This window comes from Corvus cornix, chromosome 10 (genome assembly GCF_000738735.6).
Source record: "Corvus cornix cornix isolate S_Up_H32 chromosome 10, ASM73873v5, whole genome shotgun sequence".
In the NCBI taxonomy this organism is placed as follows: domain Eukaryota; kingdom Metazoa; phylum Chordata; class Aves; order Passeriformes; family Corvidae; genus Corvus; species Corvus cornix.
The window spans coordinates 19,197,828-19,221,838 of NC_046340.1; the positions used below are offsets into that span (position 1 = coordinate 19,197,828).

The 24,011-nt window shown below is 48.3% G+C and overlaps 1 protein-coding gene across 1 annotated transcript in view; it reads right to left on the reverse strand.

Moving 5' to 3' along the window:
• The window catches only part of NEO1 (neogenin 1), a 168,061-nt gene that overhangs the window by 41,387 nt on the left and 102,663 nt on the right, over positions 1–24,011 (reverse strand). The window contains 3 exon segments of the mRNA XM_039557898.1: positions 3,699–3,858; positions 21,700–21,820; positions 22,587–22,741. Coding sequence (XP_039413832.1) covers positions 3,699–3,858; positions 21,700–21,820; positions 22,587–22,741 — 436 coding nt within the window.

The following is a 24,011-nucleotide window of genomic DNA, read 5'->3' on the forward strand; positions in this document are numbered from 1 at the left end:
CGTTTCCAAATGGAGTTTCCTTTAAGACGGGCTGTAGCTACAAGGATGGGATCTGAGAGCCCAGCCTAAGTGCCAGTGGATTCACAGCTGTGGGATAACATCCAGCTCCCATTAACATGCAAAATACAGCATTTTCTGCCTCAAGTGGAAGTGCACTCCCTGATTTGATCTGGAAAAAAATGGTAATCAGCAAACCAAGGTTATTATTTAAAATTAGAAAAATAATCAGAATTATTTTACTGGAAAGACAACTTTTACCAAAAATAAATAGACATGTCATAGTATTGCCATTTTCAGTAATAATCAGGAATGTGGCTTCACAACTGTGGTAAAAATAGGGAGAGATTAATCTAATTAAGTGCTGTGTGAATCCTTCCTTTATGGCCGTTCCTGAGGAGCCTGGAGCACCTTTCCCAACGTGCTCAGGTTGGGATAACAGGCACCAAGCAGATGGGCCCCAGCAATAACTGCATTCCCCTGCAGATCGTTATGACTGTTCCATCATTCCACTCTAATCCCCAATTAAGGAGCTCTGGAAACTCCAGTTAAGGTTCACAGGAACTCTCAAGCACCCAAGGGAAGAGCCTTCAGTGCAACCCCAGGAGTTTGGCTGGAAATGCCAAGGTTGAAGTTGCACTTACACCTAAAGAAGCACCTTTGGGGAGCTGTTAGGGAGTGGATATGGTGCGTGCCAGCTGTGGGGCCTGGCAGGGAGCTCCAGAGGCATTCTGAGTGTGATTCCACACAATTAAACTCCATTTGCTGTGTCTGAAGCACACCACAGTGAACTGTGAATTCGGCAGTGTTTGAATATCCCACATGTGTAATTTACCACCTCAGACCAGCAATGTGCCATTATTTCCTTTCTTTTTGTCCAAATCTTTAAGTCTGGAGTTCTTCCGCCTGAGTGCTTGTCTAAAGTTCCCCAGAATTAAACCTCCCTGCAGCACTTCTGAATTTTCACACCCTTTCCAGGGGAACTGCCTTGAGTGTGAAGTAAATAAATACCTGACATGGGGATGAAATAACCCTGCAGCTGTGTGAGACAGTAACTTCCATCTGATCAGGTTCCCCCAGGTCTCCAGGAGGTGTGACAGGAAAGCCCCGGGACACCCCTTCATTCCCACAGCCCAGCCTCCAGGGGAGCCTCTGATGTCACCAGGCCAAGGTGGGACACTCCTGGCTGGTGACACTGCGCAGCCCCTGAGGCAGAAATGTCCCCTCCAGAGCCACTTCTGCACTTTGAAATGCTCCTCTTGGAATCACAAAATGGGTTGGAAGGGAAATGAAGTGATCCAGTGCCACCTCCTGCCATGGGCAGGACACCTTCCACTGTCCCAGGCTGCTCCAAGACCTCTCCAGCCTGGCCTTGGACACTGCCAGGGATCCAGGGGCAGCCAGAGCTGCTCTGGGCACCCTGTGCCAGGGCCTGCCCACCCTCACAGGGAACAATTCCTTCTCAATATCCCATCCAGCCCTGCCCTCTGGCAGTGGGAAGCCATTCCCTGGGTCCTGTCCCTCCATGCCTTGTCCCCAGTCCCTCTCCAGCTCTCCTGGAGCCCCTTCAGGCCCTGCAAGGGGCTCTGAGCTCTCCCTGGAGCCTTCTCCTCTCCAGGTGAGCACCCCCAGCTCTCCCAGCCTGGCTCCAGAGCAGAGGGGCTCCAGCCCTTAGAGCAGCTCCAGGGCCTCCTCTGGGCTCTCTCCAGCAGCTCCAGGGCTGGGGCAGCTCTGCAGGGGGGGAATCACCTGAGGCACAGGGGCAAAACCCCCCTCGAATAAGTCCAAGGGGCAGAGGTAGGAGACCTTGCCATGTTCCTGGATCTCCTCTCCCTGAACAGGTGAAAGCTGAAGGAAGTTGAGCCAGCAGAGGCTGAGGCAGTCGGAACCTTGGACCCTCAGAGGGATTTGGGTGTTCCTGCACTCACAACAGGCAGGTGACTCTTACAGATGGTTTAGAGCTGTCAGACTCCCCACAAACCCACTGCAGTTATGTGGCACTTTTCATTTCCACAGGCCTGATTTAAAAGGTAAATAAATCCAGCCCCTGGTTTGATCACTGCTCAAATGCAAGCAAGGAAGAGACAACACCTGGGGTCCTACAGGGAGCCAGGAATGCAGGCACAAAAAGGGGATGGGGGTGCAACCTGTAACAGCCTGAGCTGGCCCATCTGCACTTAAACCACAGCAAATGCTCCATCATCTATAATTCAGGGCTACAAAGTGGCTGCTTAAGCAGGGTTTGTACTGCTGAGGAAGGAGAGAGAGTGGCACAGACAAAATTGGGTGGCAAAATTGGCTTGAGGACTCTGATTTCAAGTGCTCAGGTGTGGGACAGTCACCAAGCGACATTTCCCCAGGCCAGACCAACTGGTCAGGAGTCCCATGGAACACCAAAATGGTCAAGAAAACCTTTGTCTTTCTTCCTTCTTTCTTTTTTTTACTATTACTGTTCTCATTCTCTAAATCCAGGGGGAGTGGCAGGACCTCAAGTATTTTCATACCGCTCTGGGATGTGTGAGACCACATGTTCTGCATGGGCTGTTGGCTGAAGAGGAATGCTTGCTGGATTGCTGAAAATTTGGTCTGTAGTGCAAGGGGGTGGATTTTGTTTCCTCTAGCAGGACAGGGAGAGGCACAGAGCCATCTCCAGCAAATCCCTTCCTAAAAGCCCAGCGGGTGGAGCAGTTACCACCAGGAGCATGGAGGAGGAGAGGCAGGAAGCCAGGATGGCTGGCAGGATCCCACTTTCTTCCTGTCTCACTTAAAATACCATTTGTTCTGACTGGAGATATCACAGAACCATGGAATGGTTTGAGTGGGAAGGGACCTTAAAGCCCATCCATTCCCCCTCTGCCATGGGCAGGGACACCTCCCACTGTCCCAGGGTGCCCCCAGCCCCATCCAGCCTGGCCTGGAACACCTTGGATATTACCAAAGTAAGGGAGCAACAGAAAAATATTTGTGAGGCAAATAAAATGTTACTAATTGCCTCAATTAACTGCCATGAGCCTGGACAAGACATCTGTGCACAGGATTAAGGAAGAGTAGGAATTCCCCTCTGGAGTGTTTTCTGTTCCAAATGACTTTGTGTCTCCCACTCTCATCAATAAGGTGACAGATAATTTTCCCTTGAGTAATAAATCTGATAAGCTAATCTGCAATTAATTAAGCATCGCTCCAAATGAATGTTCACTGCAGCTTCCTCAAACTTATCACAATTTGAAACTGTAATTCTGAGCAGCAGATCCCATCAGGAAGGAGAAGGGGCAGACTGTTATCATTCATTGGGATAACACACCAAAAGCTGCTGGTTGTGAGGCCCTCACCGGACTTCTGTCCGCAGGGATTGCTAGGAGGGAACATTTCCCCAGCACTGACCATGGTGTTTAACCAGTGCCCATCACACAGCTGGCCCTGCAACGAGAGGGAGCTGGCAGCAGTTTGGAGCCTCACGTGCCTCCTGCTCCCAGCACAGCTTCCAGGGGATGTTCCTGTGCCAGTCCTGCTGCTCTGCCCCCCGCTAAAGGCGGGCAGCAGCTGTTGGAAGGGTTTGCAGTCAATCACACCACGCTCAAGCACTGCTTGTGAAACTCCTGGTGGGGAACACAACCACTCCACCTCACAGACTGCGGGTTCCTGGTGTGCAGCAAAGGCAGCGTGACGAGAGTCCCCGGAGAGCCCGTTTCCCACGAGTTTACCTGTTGATGCCCTCCTTGGTGTAGAAGATGGAGTAGGTGAGGTTGTCTCCCTGCGGGTCCGAGGCCGGCGGCCGCCACGTGAGCCGGATGAAGCGAGTGGACACAAGGGTGGCCACGACGTCCCGCGGGGCGGAGGGCAGGGGTCCCGCTGTCGCTGGTGCTAGATGGTCATTAGTGGCACTGGTCAGTGAAGTGGGAGGTAATGTTGGGATGGCAACATCTTGGCATGTGCAAACATTGGGGAATATGAAGGGCAAACATCACCACGGTTTAAAAAAAGAGAACAGAAAAAAAAAACGTAAAAGAAATAAACAAAACCACGATGGGAAACAGAAGAAAATGAACACACAAAAAAGGCCATTAAACTGAAGGCTGACATGCAGGCAGAGGTAACTACTGACCACTAATGGGGAGTACAGGACACGGCACTGTCAGGCAAGCAGACCAAATCTCCACTGTAATGGAAGTGGCAGGGGAGGGAAGGGTGGAACTGGGGGTAAAATAGACCTGAGGAGAGGATACCAGCAGCAAACCACAGTGTCATCGCTTTGTGACCACAGGCAGTGCCACACGTGTGACAGTTAAACCCCAACCTGTGTTCATTACTCAAATACACACCCAGACCCCACTGTCTCCTGTAGCTCATTAACATGCACAGTTCATTTAAATGATTCTCAATCATAACAAAATGACAGATGCATACACAGAATTCCTTCCAGTGCAAACTCATCCAGTCAAAGCCTGCAGTCATTTCCCACAGAGCTGCTTCCTGACCTGGTTGGGTTCTGCCACTGCCCATGGCACTGGAACTACAGCCCTTTCCCCACGGTTTTGCTGCCACCAGTGCTCTTCCTCCCTCCCACAACACCCATTTCATCATTTTACAGAGACTCTGACAAGCATCAACAACTCTTGCTCTGGATTATACCCACTCTCCAAACTTCTGGCCTCAGCCATGTCATCCTCCTATGTTGCTACTCCCAGCCAGGATAAATCCAGGGATTATTGCATTAAAAGGTTGGTGATTTAACAGCACAAGCTGAACCATAGGAAGAGCCGCTCTCCAAATCCTATTAAAGCAATCCAGCCAGTAAATGTAACAGTGAGATTCTGAGCAGCTGGACCCCAATTACCACCGAGTATTCCAAGCAGCACAATTAGTAACAAACCCCCAAAGCTCAGGATACACGGAATTCTTCTGGATTCTTAACTATTTACCAAGCTTAAGCCACCTGATGACATTTTCCACATGGGAATCCATGCTGCCAAATACATTTATTCTTTTATTAATTATAGAAACCAACTAAAATAGCTCTGATTTTCCCCAGAAAGAAGCTCAGGACTAGAAAAGCTGTCGTTGAGCTGCAGCATCTCCACCAGAACACGTGGACTTGTGTCCTGATACACAACAAGAAAACCTCCCAGAAAACCTGACTAAAGGAGAAAATGTTGTCTGAATGACCAAACCTTCAGGGAAAGGCACTGAGCAGTCTTCCATCAGCAACAACCTGATTTTAAACTGCCAAAGCCCCTTGTCAACCCAAGCATCAGCTTGGGAGGTCCTCAAGTGGCAGAACTCTCCTTTTTCCTGTTCTGGTTCTCGGGCAGGTCCTGACAGAGAGGTAAGAACCAGCCATGGGTTTTTATCAGTAACACCAGTCCGTGGGCAGAACTGGGAGACAGATTCCCAGAGCCAGGAATGTTTTGGTATTCCAAATATGGATCACAGAGAGACACGTACCCCAGGCCATCTCCTTAATTATCCTTGCACACTCTGATAGCTGAAGATCCCAATTAAGTGCTCTCCAGCAGCCCCTCCTGATCAATACACGACACCATTAATTTCACATTCATTGCAAAATCTATTTTTATCTAACCCTCCCTAGTTTTATGTCCCATAATTGGATTTCTTGCAGGAATGCACCACTTTTAGCTCTCCTGGCCTCAGCCAGAGCCCCATTCCTCCAGGGAGCCCCTTGCTGTTGCAGATCACTCAGGAGAGCCCTGAATGGGGCCAGGGGATCTTCCCAAACCATCTCCCTGCTCCTGAATGACATTCCAGTGCTGACCCAGTATCACAGCAGGCTTTCCCTGTGTTTAAATCCCAGCCCTTGTCACCAGCTCCCTTGGACTGGAGACCTTCCCACTGCACCTGACAAACTCCCTCCGCAGTGTTCCCACTGAGGAACAAGGGATGGCACTGCACAACTCTCCCTGGTGCCCACTGCTTTCAGCACTTTTCCCACTGTCCTGCTTGACTTCCAGTTCACTTCAAATTCCAAACACTCCTACTTGGGTTCCTCTTACCTGTCTTGGCAATACTGTCAGGTGATGTGCTTCAAATTACATGGTTTTGATGCAAAATCTGCCCCTTACCCATCTTTAAAATTCATTCCGTTGAGTTAAAATGGAATATTTTTAAAATTCATCTGCATAATCTAAACCCCATCCCCACACACTCGTGTTTTTCTTCCCATATCATGAAATGGATCCATCTTTTCTGAAGCGATGTGCACACAGAGCTGATGAGTCTGGGAGAGCTGCCAGGATTTCCCAGAGAGCAGACACCCAGTTCTATCCTTGTGCAAGGCTCAGACGGGGAACGCTCCTTCCCACGGCACTACAGGAGAACAGTCACAGACAACAAAATCCTAACGATGCCTGAGAAATCAGCTGTGACCCAGAGAGAGCAGCAAGGACCCAAAACCCTCCAGGTGAGGTGAGCAGGGCCAGGCCCCAGCACTCCCCCAGCACTGCACTTAACCACTTTTGGGACTGCCAGGAGCTGGGGGATGTACCCTGAAGGTTAAGGGATTTCCTTCCTTTTTCCCTGTATTTCCTACAAATGCCTCAAGTGCTGTTACAGAGGCTTCATCCCCAGCTGGGTGTGCAGAGCCGAGCAGTCAGAGCTGTGTTAATGAGCAATTACACCCAAATTAGCTCCAGCACCAATCAGAGAATGGCTTTGTCACATCCAGCTTTCAGCACTACGGAAGAAGCAGCTCAAGTCTCTTCTTTCTAACATCTCCTTCATCACTTCTTGAACAGTAACTCCATCTCTGGACTGTTCTCTGCAGTTATTCCCACGCGGCTTCCCAGGAATCTCGTTTTTAAAAAGCACATTCAGCAAGTGACTTGTGCTTTGCACCATAATTTATCTCCTGCAGGGGAGCAACCAGGACCAGAGGGATGCTGCAACTCCTACACAGCTCCAGGCAGTAGACATTCCAGCCACTGCAGGGCAGGCAGCAATTCCCAGGAAGATGAGAAGCAGAATCTTTAAACTTTGCCCTAGGAATAATTTTCCCCATGGAAATGGTTTTCCCCACGTCTTATGGCATTCCAAGACACAGGAATCTGTGTTTGTGCTGCTCCAATGTGACAACAACACTGCCAGCCAAGGCAGCCCTGCAGGAATCCCAGGGACCCAGGGTGAGAGGACATTCCAATCCTCAAGCCCCTCTATCAAGCTGCCCTTTCCAGGGCTCCTTCTGAGCAGACATCAAATATTGCAGCTATTTTATCAAAACACTTTGCAAGGTGCACAAACACCCCCAAGGATTTGGACTCGGATCAATCAGTAACAAGGTTTGAATTGCCCCAGCACTGGGCTGGTGATGTCCAAGAGGTGAAGTGCCCACGGGGTGGGTGCACTGGTGTGATCCCAGCTTTTCATCTCACAGGAAAACTGTGGGATAACAAAGAGTCGGAGTGTGCCCGAGAGCTGCTCCAGGGCCACCACCCAGGGGACCCAGGAGACCTTTTCCAAACAGCTCTGCCACGCCTGAAACGCTCTGGTTGTTACGGAATCATTGGAAATACTTTCCGTGTTGTCCGGCCCCTCCGGTTCAGATTTCCCTTTTCCTGCCCTCCCCGCTCTGGTGGTTATTGGCATATCCACGGCTTCCTCCTGTTTGGCAACAACATTCCAGCGATACCATCGGCTCCACACAAAGGGGAACAGGAATGTTATCTGCTCCAGCCTTATCTGAACCACCGGGGACCCTCCAATCCCCTGGGTGCCCACCTGGCACTGGCACCAGCTGCCTCTGAAGGGCTGTGGAAGTGCAGGGACTCAGATGCACGAACACTTGAAGAACTGGTCAAAGGCCACATTTAGGCTATTTTGGCCACCTCCAAGTGTTTGCAAGTCCTGGTTATGGCACCTGCCCAAGGAGAGTGCTGGGAATTCTGGAAGCAGGAGAGGCACCGGAGGGTGATCCAGGTGTTCCTGGAGCCCAGGGCCTGCATCCGATGGAGCTTTGGAGCAGCTCTCACCCCGAACATCCTACAGGAACCCCAGTGCATCCCTCAGCCCAGACACATTGAGATCCAAGACTCCCTGAGCTGCAATCAAAGGGCAAGGAGCAGGAATGGTTTGGGAATGTCAGCTGTGTCCATGAACCCTCCGAGGGGGGAGATGGGTCCAGCAAGGGGAGAACGAGAAGCACCCTCCCCATGGGAATCACTCATGGGGACACCAGTTAATACAGAGAGGAGGAGAAGAGAAGGTCCTCCTTGGAAGGACTTCAGGGTGGGTTTTAGAGATCTGAAACAGATTTGAAACATTATTTCAGCAACAAAGATCTACTACAATTAAAAACAGCAAATAACTATTTTGCCAACAAATCTGTTGGGAAAAAAATTACCTAGGACATTCCAATCTCAACAGCTCTAATATTTGAACTGTATTCCTTAAGAAAAAAATACCTCAGAGACACCAAAATGTTCAATTTTCACTTGGGATATTCATATAAAACTGTGTACTCAATACATAATATTTTTCCCATAAATCCATTTAACTGATTCCAGAAAGGTGATAAAGACTTTCAGACTTTTTCTTTTACCTAATGCGCCGTTCTCAGTTTGAACTTTGGTTCATGGAGTCCCGATGGAAGGATTCAACTTGGATCAGGATTAAGCAGCTGTGATGCTTCAAAGAGTCAGAGACAAATCCCACTGATTTCGTTATGCTCATTGTATTTAAAACTAACAGCAGCATTTGGCTGCAGTGCAATAATAAGCACGAAATAACAAAGTTGGTAAGTTCACACTACACACCACCCTTCAAAATTCTGCCTGCTCTCCTATTTCCCCCCCTTGTTTTTACATGTATCCAACTGCTGTCCTTGTTCAAATGCTTAAAACATAAATTTCCAACAGAAGGGATCACCTTGTTATTGCCAGCTGTTCCCTGAGTGACACCACACTCAGAGAAAGCCATGTTACCTGGCCCTAATAATTCCTCTCAGGACAAACGGCCACAGTGCTGAAGTTGGTCTCACCAGATCAGCTGTAATGATGGAATTAACTCCTTCCCTTGGAAAAACTCATTTAAAGAAATCTCTGGGACTTCTGTTCCTCCACCAATCGCTGCTTGCGTGCAAAGCTGGAACAGAGACTGAACAGACGTGGAAAGAAGAGGGTGGAAAGTAATTTCTGCTTTATAGAATGAACATAAATGTCCCGAATCTGAATCCTGAAGCTCCTGGATTTCCAACAACAGCCACCGTCACCCCCATTCCCTGGTGTAAGACACAGATCCACGCCTGCTTGACATAAAACCCCCTCCAATTTAGGATTTTGTAGACTTAATTACTCTTCATGAGCTAATTTAAACTGCAGGACTTGGTGTGTGATTTTGGAAATGTGTCAGGAAGAGAAACACGACAGCGCTGGGACCAACACCTCGAGGGAAGCACAGCTGGACACAGAGCCACAGACCAGGGCATCCATGTGGGAATGAATCCTGCAGGAATCACAGAGCCACTGAGCAGGACATCCCTGTGGGAATGAAACCTGCAGGAATCTCAGAGCCACAGACCAGGGCATCCATGTGGGAATGAAACCTGCAGGAATCACAGGAACCACTGAGCAGGACATCCCTGTGGGAATGAATCCTGCAGGAATCACAGGAACCACTGAGCAGGACATCCCTGTGGGAATGAATCCTGCAGGAACCACAGGGACCACAGACCAGGGCATCCATGTGGGAATGAAACCTGCAGGAACCATGGGAAACATGGAGCACATGGGCCCAGGAGCTGACCCCACACAAGCATTCCCCTGGATCATCTCACTCAAGGGAGAGGTTTGAGGACAAGAACCCGACTCAACACTTGGAATCAATTTTGTCCCTCACATACTTAAAAACCCAAACTCAACCCCCACCCTGAGGAACAGACCCTCCCCCACCAATATCCCTCGTTTTCCTCATAAATGAAACAGAGATGCTTCCTTATTTATTCCTCTGTGCTGACACATTTAGCCCGGAGCGGGCAAAACGCCTTATTTTTAATTTTTAATTGGCTTAGATTAATTTACATCACCACTGGGATCGAGAGCTGTTATTTACTCTTCACTCAATGCACAGCATTGCAGAAAACTCCCCAAAAATCCAGAACAAGCAAGTGTTTAACTGACACTTGGCAATTCTGATTTTTAGGCATTTATTTGGTTCTGTTTTGCATTGTGAACGGACACTGCTGGGTGCTCAATCAATGGGGATATATAAATACAGTGATAAACACATTCTGACTGGGAGCCTGTGTTTCAAAGGAAGTCATAAAACCCCTCCTGATAACGAGCCCTCCTCCCGTTCCCGTTTCACCATGAAATGCTTTGGTGTAGAGGAAACAATTTGATTTTTTCCTGTCTCATAAAACAACCCTTAAAAAGGCGTGACAGCCCTGCTGACGTGCTCCAGGGAAATGGAGCAGGAACCCCCTGGTTCCAACCACATCCCAGTGCTCCAGGGGAGGATGCAAAGGAAAAAAGTCCTGCAGGGATTTTGGTCATGAGACTCAGGTTATTAAAAAAAGGGAAATAAACCAAACACACCTCACCTGTCCCCAAGGAGTTTAAAACTGCTTTGAAACACATTCTGTCATTGGAAAGAAATTCAAACCATAACACACATTGCAAAATAATGGGTATGACCTTCAAATTCAGTAGTGAATATTCAATGTTTTAAAAAAAATTAGTATTTTTTTAACAACTCCTCCTTGAGAAAAAGAATCAAAAACATAAAACAAAACCCACATATAGAACTCAAGGCAGGGAAACTGCCTGGAAGTGCCCCCAAAGAACCCTGGCCAGGGTCTTCTCTTACTGTAAACATTCATCACTTGAACTCCTCTGAAGAATTAAAAAATCTCCTGAGAGCAGCAGAGCCTGCAAGAGCGTTCTGCAATCTGACTTTAATAACAGCAGCAGAGCTGTGACTTTATTCCCAAATAAGCGAGTTCTGCTCAGGCACAGCCTTTGCGGAGCAGGGAGAATAAAACCCCGTGTCCTGTCAAAGGGTTCAGCTCTGCACAGCCACGGCACAGCCGAGGAGTTCAGGATCGCTCTGAGGTTCCCCCAGGCCCTGCCAACAACTCCTCTGGTGCCCTTGCACAGACCCCTTCCCTTCCCACCTCTCCTTTGTGGCACCCGCAGGGATGCTCAGCTGGCACTCCCAAGGGAAGGGCTCAGCAGTGCTGGGAGCTCTGGGAGTGCACAATAATCCCCAATAATCCTGCAGGCAGTGCAGGAATCACTGCTGTGCTGGCAGAGCAGCACCAGCACATCCCTGGCAGTGCCCAGGGCCGGGCTGGACGGGGCTTGGAGCACCCCGGGATAGTGGGAGGTGCCCCTGCCACGGCAGGGGTGGACAGGATGGGCTTTAAGGTCCCTCCAGCCCACACCACCCTGCGATTCCATGAGCATGCCTCAACTGTTTCAGGATGTATTTTCAAAGCAACAGCACAGTAACAGCCTGACCTGAAACAAAGGAACCCACAGAACACAAACGCTGCTGCTGTCCAGGGCTGCTTTTCTCCAAGAAACACCTTGGAAGTGGGAGATCTTTTCCTTCTGTCTGGGAGCTGCTGACACTTGGAATAACTCGGCAGCACCAACTCTGCCAAACTGCAGCTGCAGCAGATGAGGCTGAACAAGCTGCTTGTACTCAAGATTGTCCTTATTTCTCCAAGCTCTTTAAAAAACTTATTAAAACTAATTATTAACAGCTTATTTAACTACTTGTCTCTTACACATACCTACCATACTCTATTTTCCTTCCATTTAGGTTTATATCTACACAATCAATATTTTTAAGGGAGAGAAGGTACCCCTCAAGCCCCCCTTTCCTCTTTTAGCCCATAACCACCTGCAGAGCAGCACTATTAGATGTGGGACTGGATATTTTATTAATTTTCACTGGATTCCTCTGCTAAAGGCCACCTTTAGGAGGAGCTAAAGGCTCCTCGCTGCCCACCTCACACTCACCCATTTTTATAGGAACTAGAGGAGTACCAAGATATTTGGGAATCTTATAAACTCTTAAATAACACTTTTTTCCTTTCTGTTTTTAAAGCTTTATTGTTCACTCACTTCCTCCTGTTTCTAATTCTAACAGAAAAAGTGAACCCCGTGAGTATTTTAAGAATACAATGATTTTCCCAGCACAGAGGCTTGGGAATTTGGTGTGCACTTCCCAGCACACAAGAATTGGAGGTTATTCCCCAATAAACCCCAAGTACATGACGGGGTTTATAGCAAGAGGTGCAACGTTTAAATGTGGATTTGCTGTAGTCGCTGACCACTGTTAAAAATGCCTAAACCCCAAGTTTTCAAAGCAGTTTGTAAATGTAAATTGGTGCTGAAGAAGGGCCAAGGTGGAATGCCCATCCCCAGCCAGCTGTGATCTGGATCCAGGCGTGACTTTCCTCCTTCTTTCTTTTCCTTCAGCACCTGCAGTGCTGGTGTGTCACCAGAAAATCACACAGATTCCATCTGTCCTTTAAAGGCTCTGGATCCACAATTACCAGTTTCTTTTTGGGGAGAAGAGAGACAATAGGAGAGGGGAAACAATCAGGAGAACAAGAAATCCCCTCTCCAGGCTCTTCTATGGCAGTGAGAACAGTGACGTTTTACAGCTGGTTTCAATACTGAACACACATTATTATAAATTACATTTCTTTGTCAGATTTATGGCATTTCCTTAGGGAATAAAGCCCACGAGCCCATGCAGGTTATCCCATCAATAAGTACCAGGGGATTCTGCCAGCTCCAGATCTTCATCAGCCTCAGTCCTGTTCCCCACTCAGCCCAAGTGAAAACCAATCCTCTCATTCTCTCCAAACGGCATTCAGCTGTCTCTGCTATTCCTGTATAATTTAGCAACTCTGAAATATAAGCAACCAATTAAGACCAACCCCACCCGTTTGTTCTCCCCGCTGGTGCGAGACTGACAAAATCTGATATTTTCCTTTCCAACACGAGCCTGGGATCAATTACAAATTAAGGGTGTTTCTGTCAATCTTCACAGCCCTGGATGTGAGGAATAGAGGCAGAGGAAATGCCTTTGGTAGTTGTGATGGATATCAAGCTGCAGCTAATCCTGCCCTTCCACTCATCCCGGGATGGAAAAAGCAAAGCCACTGAAAACAACAGCCCTCGTGATGCACTGCAGTGGCTGCTCTTGCCCCTGGTTATTTGTATTTTCCCCTGTAACAGGAGCCAGAGCCAGGCAGAGGAGCCACCAGCCATCACCCCACAGCCGGAGCTGGGCTCGTGTCCGGAGCGGCACCGCTTTGTTCCCAGGAAAAAGCACTCCTGACATGACATCATCCAGCCAAGCTGCCAGGAATATACAGAGTATGAGGATAAACATAACTGGAATGGGTGGATTTCAGTGCTGTTGAGGGAGGTGCATTTGCTGTTATTAATCAGCCTTTCTGGTGGCCAAGAGACTTTTATGGGGCTGAGAAACTCTCTCGGGAATTCAGGATTAGCCAGAGGAGATGAGATAAAATGGACTCAGAGCCTTCCATACACATCCTACCTCACTGCACTTCTGCAGAGGGACAATAAATATGGAATAATGCAGGTGGGGGACAGCAAACATGTATTAATGTGTGTTGTGTATTTCTCATAACACACTGAAGCTTTTCACTCCTACAGGCCCTTGCTCTGCCTCCACTGACCATTCCTTATGGATCATTCCTTTCCCAACAAGACATGGAATTTCTTCAAGTACCTTTTAGCCATTAATTCCCCCGGTGAAAACCAAAATTCAAGGTGCCAGTGCCGTGTTCCCAAGCACAGCTGCACGAGCAGCTTCCCCACAGCCCTTTGTCTGGGGGCCCAAACCGAAGTCACGGCGCCTGACCCCGTACGAATTCCATCAGGAGGTTCCCATTTCTTTGCCAAGCCAACTGTAAATACAGTCATAAAACAAGAAATGAAAACTAATAAGCACAATATAAATGCTGTTATGCCTCCCTGCGATTCACGGCACGCTGGCAAACATTAATCTATTCTTAATTTAATCTAAATTAGAGCAATTTATTCAAAGCCTGTGCCAGCTTTAAACATGAATAGGCTACTGAGAACTGCTTAGCTCCCATTTCATCAAGTTAAATGTTGAAGAAGTTTGGGATCCAGGGTGGTTTAATCAGTTCTGCTTCTCAGTAAGACTATATATAAGCAGGGCCCATAAACAGGGAATAAATAAAGATCACTTATTAAACAGGAATTGAGTCAAGAAATGGAAGTGACTGAATTCAAACAGCTCCCAGGCCATTTTGAACAGACATGCAGCCATGAGAAACACAAATGCTGCCTTTCCCTGAGGAATAATAGCTAAGTAATGTAAATTAAAATCAAAATTAAACCCAAAAACCCCACTCTTTCAGCACTAAAGAGGAGCACACACTGCTGTGTTTACAGAAAATTAGCACTGGAGTGTACACAACCAGCACAAAACATTCCCTGAGCTTGGCTTTGGCTGTGACTGTTTGAAGTCAGTTTGTGATTTCAGATGCTGTTTATGTTCCTGAAGCACAACTCTCCAAATGAGGCTTCCAAGCTGTTCCTGCACCATCCATCTGACGCCGGGTGGATGCCGGAGGGCCGGGATGGAGGCAGGGACTTCGGGAACGCTCTCGGCTCTGGGAAGCCCCAGCACTGCCAGGAGTTCTTAAGTATTCACCATGCATAGGTCAGAATTCGACATTTGCTGCTTTTAAAGCTTTCTGGGGACAAACCTTAACCCTGGTGAGTGGAAACCCACAGGGATGTGTGGATATAAACCAGACAAAAGCAGGAAGGAGGCTCCCCTGCTACTCGTGGCTCTGCCGATGCTCATCCCGCGGGATTTTCCATTCTCCACTTTCAGATCTTCCCCCTCCATCAGAGCAGAGGTTCTCCCCATCTCCCCCGGTCTCCAGCCCAGCAGAGGCAGTGCCCTCAGCACACACCTTGCTCTCCCAGCACCACGGGCTGCTTTGGGCTGGAAGGGACCTTGAACGCCCAGCTCCAGCCCAGGTCCACCACCATCTCCCACTCCCCAAAACCCACAGTTCACTCCTTTGAGTACTTTCTCCTCTTGACAGAAAATGTCAATTTTTGTCTGCAAGGCTTTGCAGCCTCCCTGCTCAGTTTTCATCTACAAATCATTTCTTCCCTGGTGGATACTGAGACTCCTGAAAGCCACACCTGGAAACCACAGGGACCTGTTCCCATTTTCCTTCATTAAGACATGCAAAATTGGACAAGGCAGAAGGAACATGAGAACATTTCTGTCTGAGAGAAGACGCACAGGACTTTGCAGAGGAACGCCCAAAGTCCTCCTCTATTATTCCAAGAACTCTTTTTATCTTGCTCTGGCATTTCATTCACAACACTCTGCAGATTGTTCAAGTACTTCTGTAGTCTCCAAGAGCTCCACAGAATTCCATGGACTGAGGATGCTTTCATTCACAATATGTGACTAAAAAATACTCTAAAGCATCACTTCTACAAGTGAGAGAGCCTGAGAAGGTACATCTGATATCTGTGAAATCATCCAAAATAGGTCCTGATGGGTGACATGACAGGAGTCTGCCTCGGGGCTTGAACCAGGCAAGGCCCTATTCATGTGATTTTTTACACATGGCAAATACCCAAATGTGTAACTGAGCTTTTCAAAGCAGAGCACAGTTGGCCTGTTAGTGCCAACTTTTACATTTCTTTCAGCAGGAGCCAAAAATTGTCAACAAGAACTTCTATTTGCCTCCTACAACAGCATAATGAAACTCACACTTATGGAAAACACTGAGTATTTCATCTACCCTGACTGAAATAAGGCTTTTGACGTTGCCTTTGACATCCAACTATAGCTGGGAATCTTTTCAGTCAGTGCAGGGGAGCTGAAATGGCCTCTGCGTAAGGAATGGGAATCTCCAAGTCAGCCTGAAGCGACCTCCAACAGTCCAGTACAATCTGCAGTACAGAAATGACAGATTTTCAGCACAATCTTAACTGAAACATGCTGGCTTTGGGAAACTTGGATCAGATTCCTGATGTTCTCCACCTTTCTGAGGGTCAGAGAAGCCCTCAGCCCACCCAGCTCCTTTCAGTGCTCCAAGACTGGACACAGCTCACAGCCAAACCCTGGCAGAGAGGTACCAACATGAAATGGAATTGTTTCTGCAGCAACTGGCCTGGACAGAACTCAATTGCTTAAAGAAAGCACCAGTGTAGGGCAATGAACGAGGACTTTAGAACTCCCTCCGAATTAGGATCCATGGAATGCGACTCAGCAGAGGAATTGAGATCATCCAGTGGTGTCAGACTTGAATCAAACGTCGTTTGTGATGTCAGACTGCCATCAACACCAGGCACTTGTGTTTCTCCCAAGGAGAACAGCAGGAAACACATCCCATGGAATTGTCAGATTTGGCCATTCCATGCAGAGCACCAACACCAAGAGGGTCCATCCCCACCCTGCCTCACAGGGTGTGAGGACCATGGACCAGCTCTGGGGGTCTGGGAGCTCACCTGAACCCCCCTTGAGCAGAGTCACCTTCAGCCAGGCTGCTCAGGGCCTTGTCCAGGTGTGCCTTGAGTATCTCCAAGAGCAGAGATTCCCAAAGCTCCCCGGGCAGCCTGCTGGACTGCAGCTCCCCTCCCTGGGAAACTGCTTTCTGTGACCAGAAATTCCCTCGTTTGCAGCTTTTCCCTGCCACCACCACCTGCCCTGCGTCCTCATCCCTGCCTGAGCAGTAGCAGGGTGTCCAGGGTTAACCAAACTCAGCATATCCAGTACCTCACATGCTCCCAGTTTCCACAGCTGCCCACACATCCCACCGTCCAGTCTGGATTTCCCCAGTTTAGTTTCAGGAATACCCCTGGGGACAGCACCAAAGGCAAAGCAAACAAAATCCACTTCTCTCAAGCACAGGTCCAACTATTTCATCTCAGAAGGCCACGGGAACAGCTGGGCACAGTTTGCCCTTGGCAAACCCATGCTGGATTTTCCCAGTCATCATCCCTCTCATGTACCCATAACACGGCCTCCATAACCTTCCCCGAAAAGGTTCCAGCTCCAGCTGAGCTTTGTCTTTCCTACATCCCTACACATCCAGGCCATTTTCTGCCTTTGATTCTGGATTCTCTGTGCTTTCACTCAGTGTTGGAGCCCAGTTGGCAGCTCCTTCTTTATCCCTCCCGGTCTCCTGGACACACACACTCAGCCCTGCCCTGTGGAGCAGACCATTGCTGTGCTTTGAAAAGGCTCCCGTGCTTTGGTCCTTCAGGATCAAATGGTTTGCCTCTTGTCCACTAACAGTCTCCCATGGAAACCTACCAAAAATATCCCAAACAAGCCAAAGCCTCCTGTCTGAAAGCTCAAGGCTGGAATTCTCAGCTCCACTGGCCAGCCAGACACAGACAACAAATTGCAATACTCCAGAAACTCCCTGTGCTGCCTGTCACACACGGAGCTGCCACCCCAGCACACCCCCATGGCTTGAAACCCACACGAGTGCCAGGGCTGGGTTAAAAAGCTCCATCTCCTCCCTGCCCTGCAGGACCCTGGTGCCCTTCCATCCACTGATCCCTGTGCCAGAGCTCCCAGGTGGCTCATCACCCTCTCCAAAGCGATGAAACATTGGAGTCAGCCCTCAAGTGTGACCCAGTTCCCTGCTTCCCTGCTCCCTCCTTCCTGAAGAACCTGCACCCATCCCTTGGAGCCATCCCCAGATGTCTCCACGATCCCAAAGCCTCACAGCTCTACAACTACACACAGATTTCTAATTCCTCCTCCTTGCTTCCCATGCTGGGAGTAATTAAGCATATGCACGATACCTTTGCTTGGACAGAGACCTTTTCCCATGAAAAAACTCAGTTTAAAGAAATGGGTAGTTCCACTGCAAACAATCCTGACGTGGTTCCTGCAGCACCGTACCCAACTCATTCACTCCCAGATCTCACTCCTGAACAATTGACAATGTACTGAAAAAACCCACTTTTGTGGTGTAAAGTACAAAAGCCCCACAAAGCACCCCCCTGCAGTTCTGAAGGTGACCCCGTGCGTCTGAAAGGATGGTTTGAAATTGTTCTCCCAGAACGTGGCATATTTGTTTACAGTCCAGGGCTGTGCTTTCCAGTGTTCAGGCATCGCTCCTGTTTCTCCCCGGTGCCTGAGTACTCGTCAATGCCTTTCACACAGGGTGACAGGGAACCATCTGCCTCCCTCCTCCTACTTGTTGCCACCTGTTCTTTTCCCAGTCCCCACATGGCAGCGTGAGCAGGGCCAGATTCCCCGGACAAGGCCGGGTTACAGGACCAAGAAACCCCAAATGCCTCTGTTACCCGAGGGTCTCACTCAGCACACACAGAAATGCTGTACAAGTGATGACAAGGAATGGCTCTGCTGTAATTAAGTGTATCTGCCCTGTAATTGGGACACTCAGGGGCTGAGCAATGAGGACTGGAAGTAAAGCAAGCTGGGTTTGTGTAAAAAAGAGGGAGGAGAAATTTGAGGTTGCTGCGAAAGGCGTTCCCAAGGCACAACAGAGGTTCTGGGACAGGCAGGAGTCCTCTGTGGGGGCGCCTGCAGGACATCAAACCACTCATCTCTTCATCAAGGAGGCAAGGAGAAGAGCATCGAGACTGAGAAATGCAAGTGCAGGGCAATGAGGTCATTGAGGAACTTCCTTCTTCTGAAAGGCAGAGCAGGCAGCAGAGCCACAGCTCCAGCGAAATTCTGAAAGGCCCTGAGTGTCCAGGGCCAGAGTCTGAGAAACAGGGACACAGCTTCAAACCCCAAAGTGGTTGGAAAGCACATGAGAGGCTTTTCAAATCCCTTGCAGAATTCCACACCTGGTGTCCAGTACAGGGGATAAAGAGGATTTAACTCGGACCATTGACCCAAATCTTCCTCCCTCTTCTATCCTTCCAAGCTTCTCAATTACAAACACTTGTCCTAAAAATCTCTCCTCTCAATGCCACAATTCTTTCATGTATTCCTGAAAAAGCAGGAGTTGTGGACTCTGTATGGCCAATCCCTTCCAAGGTGCAAACTTTTCTAGATTTATTAACAGAATTACCACAGCTGAGAAGAAAAGCCACTCAAGAAGCCTTTCACTTCTGCCAGTCGATTCTTTGCTTTAACATTTTCCACAAATTAACTTTCTTATGTACTAAAAGCTACCCAGAACTCACTCCAAACACAAAAAAGCCCAGCCTAAGATGTTATGTCTGATCAATGATTCTATTAAGCTCACTGCAGGAGATGAGAGTCACAGATATACTCTATACAGGTTTCTGTGTGGCTGTGCCCACGCTGTACAGAAGGTGAATCTCCAAATTCCTGCTCCCCCCAAGTCAGAAATCTGTCCAAACACAGCCAGCCTCCCTTTGTAGCAGACAAATGTTTTTCCCTCACTGCAATTCAAACTTACACAGCCTTCCAGGAGCACAAAACACAGATGTGGGGCTTCACTTGGATGAGAGAACTCACGTGGCCTCCCCGAGCAACTCCCCAGGGCTTCCACTTTCTCATTTGCATTTAGTTCATCCAAGATCAATTTGATAAGCAAAAGGGCTAATGAGAAATGGTTTGTAAATAGCCAGATGTTTGCCAGTTCCAGCAGGAAGGAGCAAACAGAACAGCACGGGAAGGGAAGCGCTGCTAACTGGGAAGACCTTTGATGAACACTTAATCAACATTTTTCTCACTGAAGTTACTTTTCAAATTGGCGAAGTTGGCATTTCTCATCAGCAGCTATGAAATAATTTTTAAAAAAGCTTTCTGAATTAATGATTGAAATGTTCAGAATAGTTTCTGCTCAAATTAGGGGTTTGAATTTTCAAACCAAGCCAGCTGCGACTACTGATACCTTCTCCCTCTTTCCCAGAAGAGTTTCCTTCTCCCCTGCTCACGGATTGAGAGAAGGTATTTTAAACCCAAATATCTCTATTTCCTCCACCGGTGAATTGCCAGTTTTCACAGATCACACTCATTCCTCATACCCCCCCCTTGTAACACCCCCCTGCACAGCACAGTTCCATGTCCCCTCAGAGGTGTTCCATGGGGGTGTCCCACTGCTGGAGAACAGCATCTCAATGGCCCCAGAGCTCCAGGGGCTCGGGGTGTGTCCCCACACCCACAGTGAGACTCCACCACTGCATCCCAAATCCTCTGGCAGCGTGCAAAAGAGAAAGGACATTGTGAGGCAAAGTCCTTGAGGACGGCAGGAGGAGGTGCCGGAGCAGAGCAGGAAGGAGAAACCACTGGACAAACAGCAGCGGAGGGAAAGGAAGAGGAGTGAGACCACAGGAACTCCAATAACAACAGTGAGAGTCATTTAGAAACCACTGCTGGGAACTGGGTGCAAGCACAGGCTTGGGCAGGGCTCCCAAAGCCAAGGCCATTCATTATCCAGAGTTTTCAAACGTGCAGAATATGGAATAATGCTTCCACTGGAAAGGGCTGCAAACCACTCAGGTGATTAATGCACAGAGCAGAAATTAAATTACTTTTAATAATTTTTCTGGCAATATGATGACAGCAGGGCAGTGCTGGATGCGGATTCCTGACACTGCTCCGAGGCATTAAAGCTCCTGACCCCAGGAGAGGGCACCCTGCATTCCCCAAATCATTGTGGGGAGTACCTGTGGCTCTTCAGCCAGCAGTGAAACACACCCAGATCCAAACAGGAATTCAGAGGAAATGGTAAGTGCACAGCTACTCTACAAAACAACTGGAAAATAAATGGGAAATCTCTCTTTATGGCTCATTCCTAAGTTTACTCTCTGCACACTGGACACCAAACCCAGGGACAGCAGATTCACACCTCTTCAAACCACAGGTGTGAAGTTCCATCAAACCTTCAGCCACAGGTAAGACTGTTTCTCCTAAATCCTCTCCATCCAAATAAGAAAGAAATTAGAATTTAAAACAATCCCCTTCCAAAAAGACAACACAAAGTCCCTCCCCAGTATAGCTTTAGTATTTTCTTGTCTGACTTGTCTCCCCTCATCCTCTGTAGTAGTGGTTTTCTTCCTCGGTCTCTTAGAAATTATTTTTCAGAACCGTGTGACCTGAAAGAGCAAAACAAGCTGATGCCTTAGTGATGATATTTGCAGTACCTCTTTTTTTGGGTCTTCAGTCATAACACCAGTTGTTCTGCTTTGCCACCCCAGCCATGCAATGCATCACCCTGTACAGGGAGCACTGGCAGGAGTTCCACTGACTGGAGCACGGGGACAAATATTTACCTAAACTGCAGCTGTAACCCACCAGATGTGCAGCTGCTGTTCGCAGGAATGACAAAGTTCACTGGTTTTTACACTAATAGCAGAAAAAAGCTTCTGACACTGGAATGATTTTGATATAAAATACGTGATTTGGGGTGTGCTCCATAAGGGGTTCTTTTCCAGGTTTGTGATTTATTTTAGTGACTATTTTCATTTTTGGCTATTCTGCTATTGCTTGTAAACCTCAGCATGTAGCATTTCTGACCACGGTTTATTATTGCACCAAGTAGTATTCAAACTACAGGGTGAATCCTGTAGAATTCCTTAAATTCTCCTTACTGGGTGTTCAGAAAACAAGACTGGATCACTCATCATTTTAAAAAAATCACCCTGCTCTAGCTGAGTTACTGACAGACCCCCCCATGTGGGAAAGGTCCCTTGGAATGGTCCCTCCCTATTTTTGGCTCTCTGCTGTCCCAGTTTATCTTACCAAGGTCAAGTATTATCAGCTGGGCTCCAGCCTGTGCATTTCCAACATCATTTTCTGCAATGCACTGATAGAATCCTTCATCAGACTTCACCAGCCCCAAAACTTGCAGGTTATGTTCTTTCTGAGGAGCAAAGGGAGAAAACAACACTTAGAAATGGGCTGCAATTGCCAAACCAACTGTGTCAGCACGGCAATTACTGTGGCAGGAGAAACTTCTGACAGCACCTGGGAAGGTTTTTGGAGTTCCCAGATTTCACCTCCCTGGCACTGAATCCTGTGTTCTAGGGGATCAAAAGCAGCAGAAGCTCTCACTAATGGCTGTCATTTTCTAGCATCACAAAGCACTGGCAAATCCTAACGTTTCCCCAGCCATTCTGGTGGTATTTTGGGCACTGACTGAACCTCCCAGCCCCACAATCCAGGCACACCCAGTTACACAGCCATTCATTTCTCACCTATGTCCCAATAACGCCTTCCACGGCATCTAAAATCTCCCTGCAGAAGCACCCATGTGCCAAACTTACCATCCACACCTCAGTTACATTTCCATTGCAGCTCCTGCTTGAAACCGGAATTTTTACAGAGCACGGACTGCAGCACACACAGCCAGGTCGTGGTGAGCTCCTACTCTGACAGTGCATTTTGTCACTCTGTGTGCCTGACTCTCCTGGAAAGCCCAAGCTATGAAGACATCAGCTCTTACAGTATAAGCAACGTGCATTAAAGGGACTCAAGCAACCATTTCTCTTGAGGGCCCCAAACATCAATAGGACAAAAGCAGGAAGCAAGTCCCATAAAAGAATGGGAATTTCCAATTTCCATGACTATGTGCAGGAGAACTGACAGGCCAACAGCCTAAAAACCAGCAAGATGGACAGTGCACTTACCACGATTTTGAAGTAGTCACTGGGGATCACCATGTCCCCGTTCTTGACCCACTTCACGGTCGGGGTTGGTTTCCCGGTCACCTCGCACTCAAACACAATGTCCATGGACTCGTGGGCGTAGATGTTCGCAGGGCGCTTCAGGAACGTGGGGGGAACTTCAGGGTGAAAGAAGAAAGACAAGAAGATGATGTTACACCCAGAGAAAGAGACCTGACAGGCTCACACACAGCCAGCTCGACACCAAGAGACGGACGGGGGCCTTGGGCACGAGTGGCAGCAAAGGTGGCAGGAATTTGCAGCTCAGCTTTGACAGACACCGACACAAGCTGGGAGTTTTCAGAATTGCATCTGGGCCAGGTTGGACAGGGCTTGGAGCAGACTGGGACAGTGGAAGGTGTCCTTGCCCACGGGCAGAGGGCTGGGAATGACACAACCTCTAAAGTCCCCTCCAACCCAAACCATCCTGGGATCCAGCCAATTGGGAATGACCTCTTGAGACTTCATGAAAGAAGAAATGGAAAGAATAAATGAGGTGCATAAAGCGCAAAGTTAAACCTCAGGGAGTGCGAGTCAACACAAAACCAAAAGCGATAATTATATCAAAAAGTACTTTTAAAAATGAATGGACACAAAACTGAGATGAAACTTTCCCAGGGCACCATGGCCTCGTGCTCCTGTGAAGGAGCTGAGGTTACCAAACGGAGAGTGCTGCACTGATCCCAGGAGTTTCTTCTCTGGCCTGTGGAAGCCAAGGAAACAGCATGTCCAGGAGCAGCCACGTGCCTTCGTCCCACAGTGATACCATGGATACAGAGGAGGGAAGCTGTGTACTTAAAACACAGCAGAACAGAAGCTCTGAACGCGAATCCTGTGAAGAACAGAAGTTCTCCACTTACAGCATGCACCAAAGGTGCTACTCTGGATCTTGGCTGCCTTTTAAATGTCCTTACGTCCTCAGAGTCAGATTAAGTCAGTCAAATATATTTAAAATGACACAAACTCAGAGATAGGGATTTTTTGGGGAACACCAGCCCCCAGTGACTGGTGCACAGACACGTTACAGTTTCTCCTACAGGAGCCTCCACGAAGCCTCCAGCTGCATCCAGGGCCTCTGCACTCATCTGGCTCAGCAGCACCAAGCCCTGCAGGTGCCTATTCCTGGAGTATCCTCTTTGTACAGAACACCAGCCTGTTTATTTGTGTTTACTACGCTCCCAGACACAGGGCAATTCTCTGACTTGTGCTGGCAGCTCGGATTGTTGGAGTTCCAGGAAAGCCCAACGTAGCCTTTTGCCCTTTAATATTTAGCAAAGAAAGTCAATATGGAAGGGCCACGGGGTTTAGACAAACAGTTTACACACTTGGCCTCCCAACAGGGTTTCTTTGGTGCTGTGGATAAGGAATCCTAGGTCATGTTTTACTCCT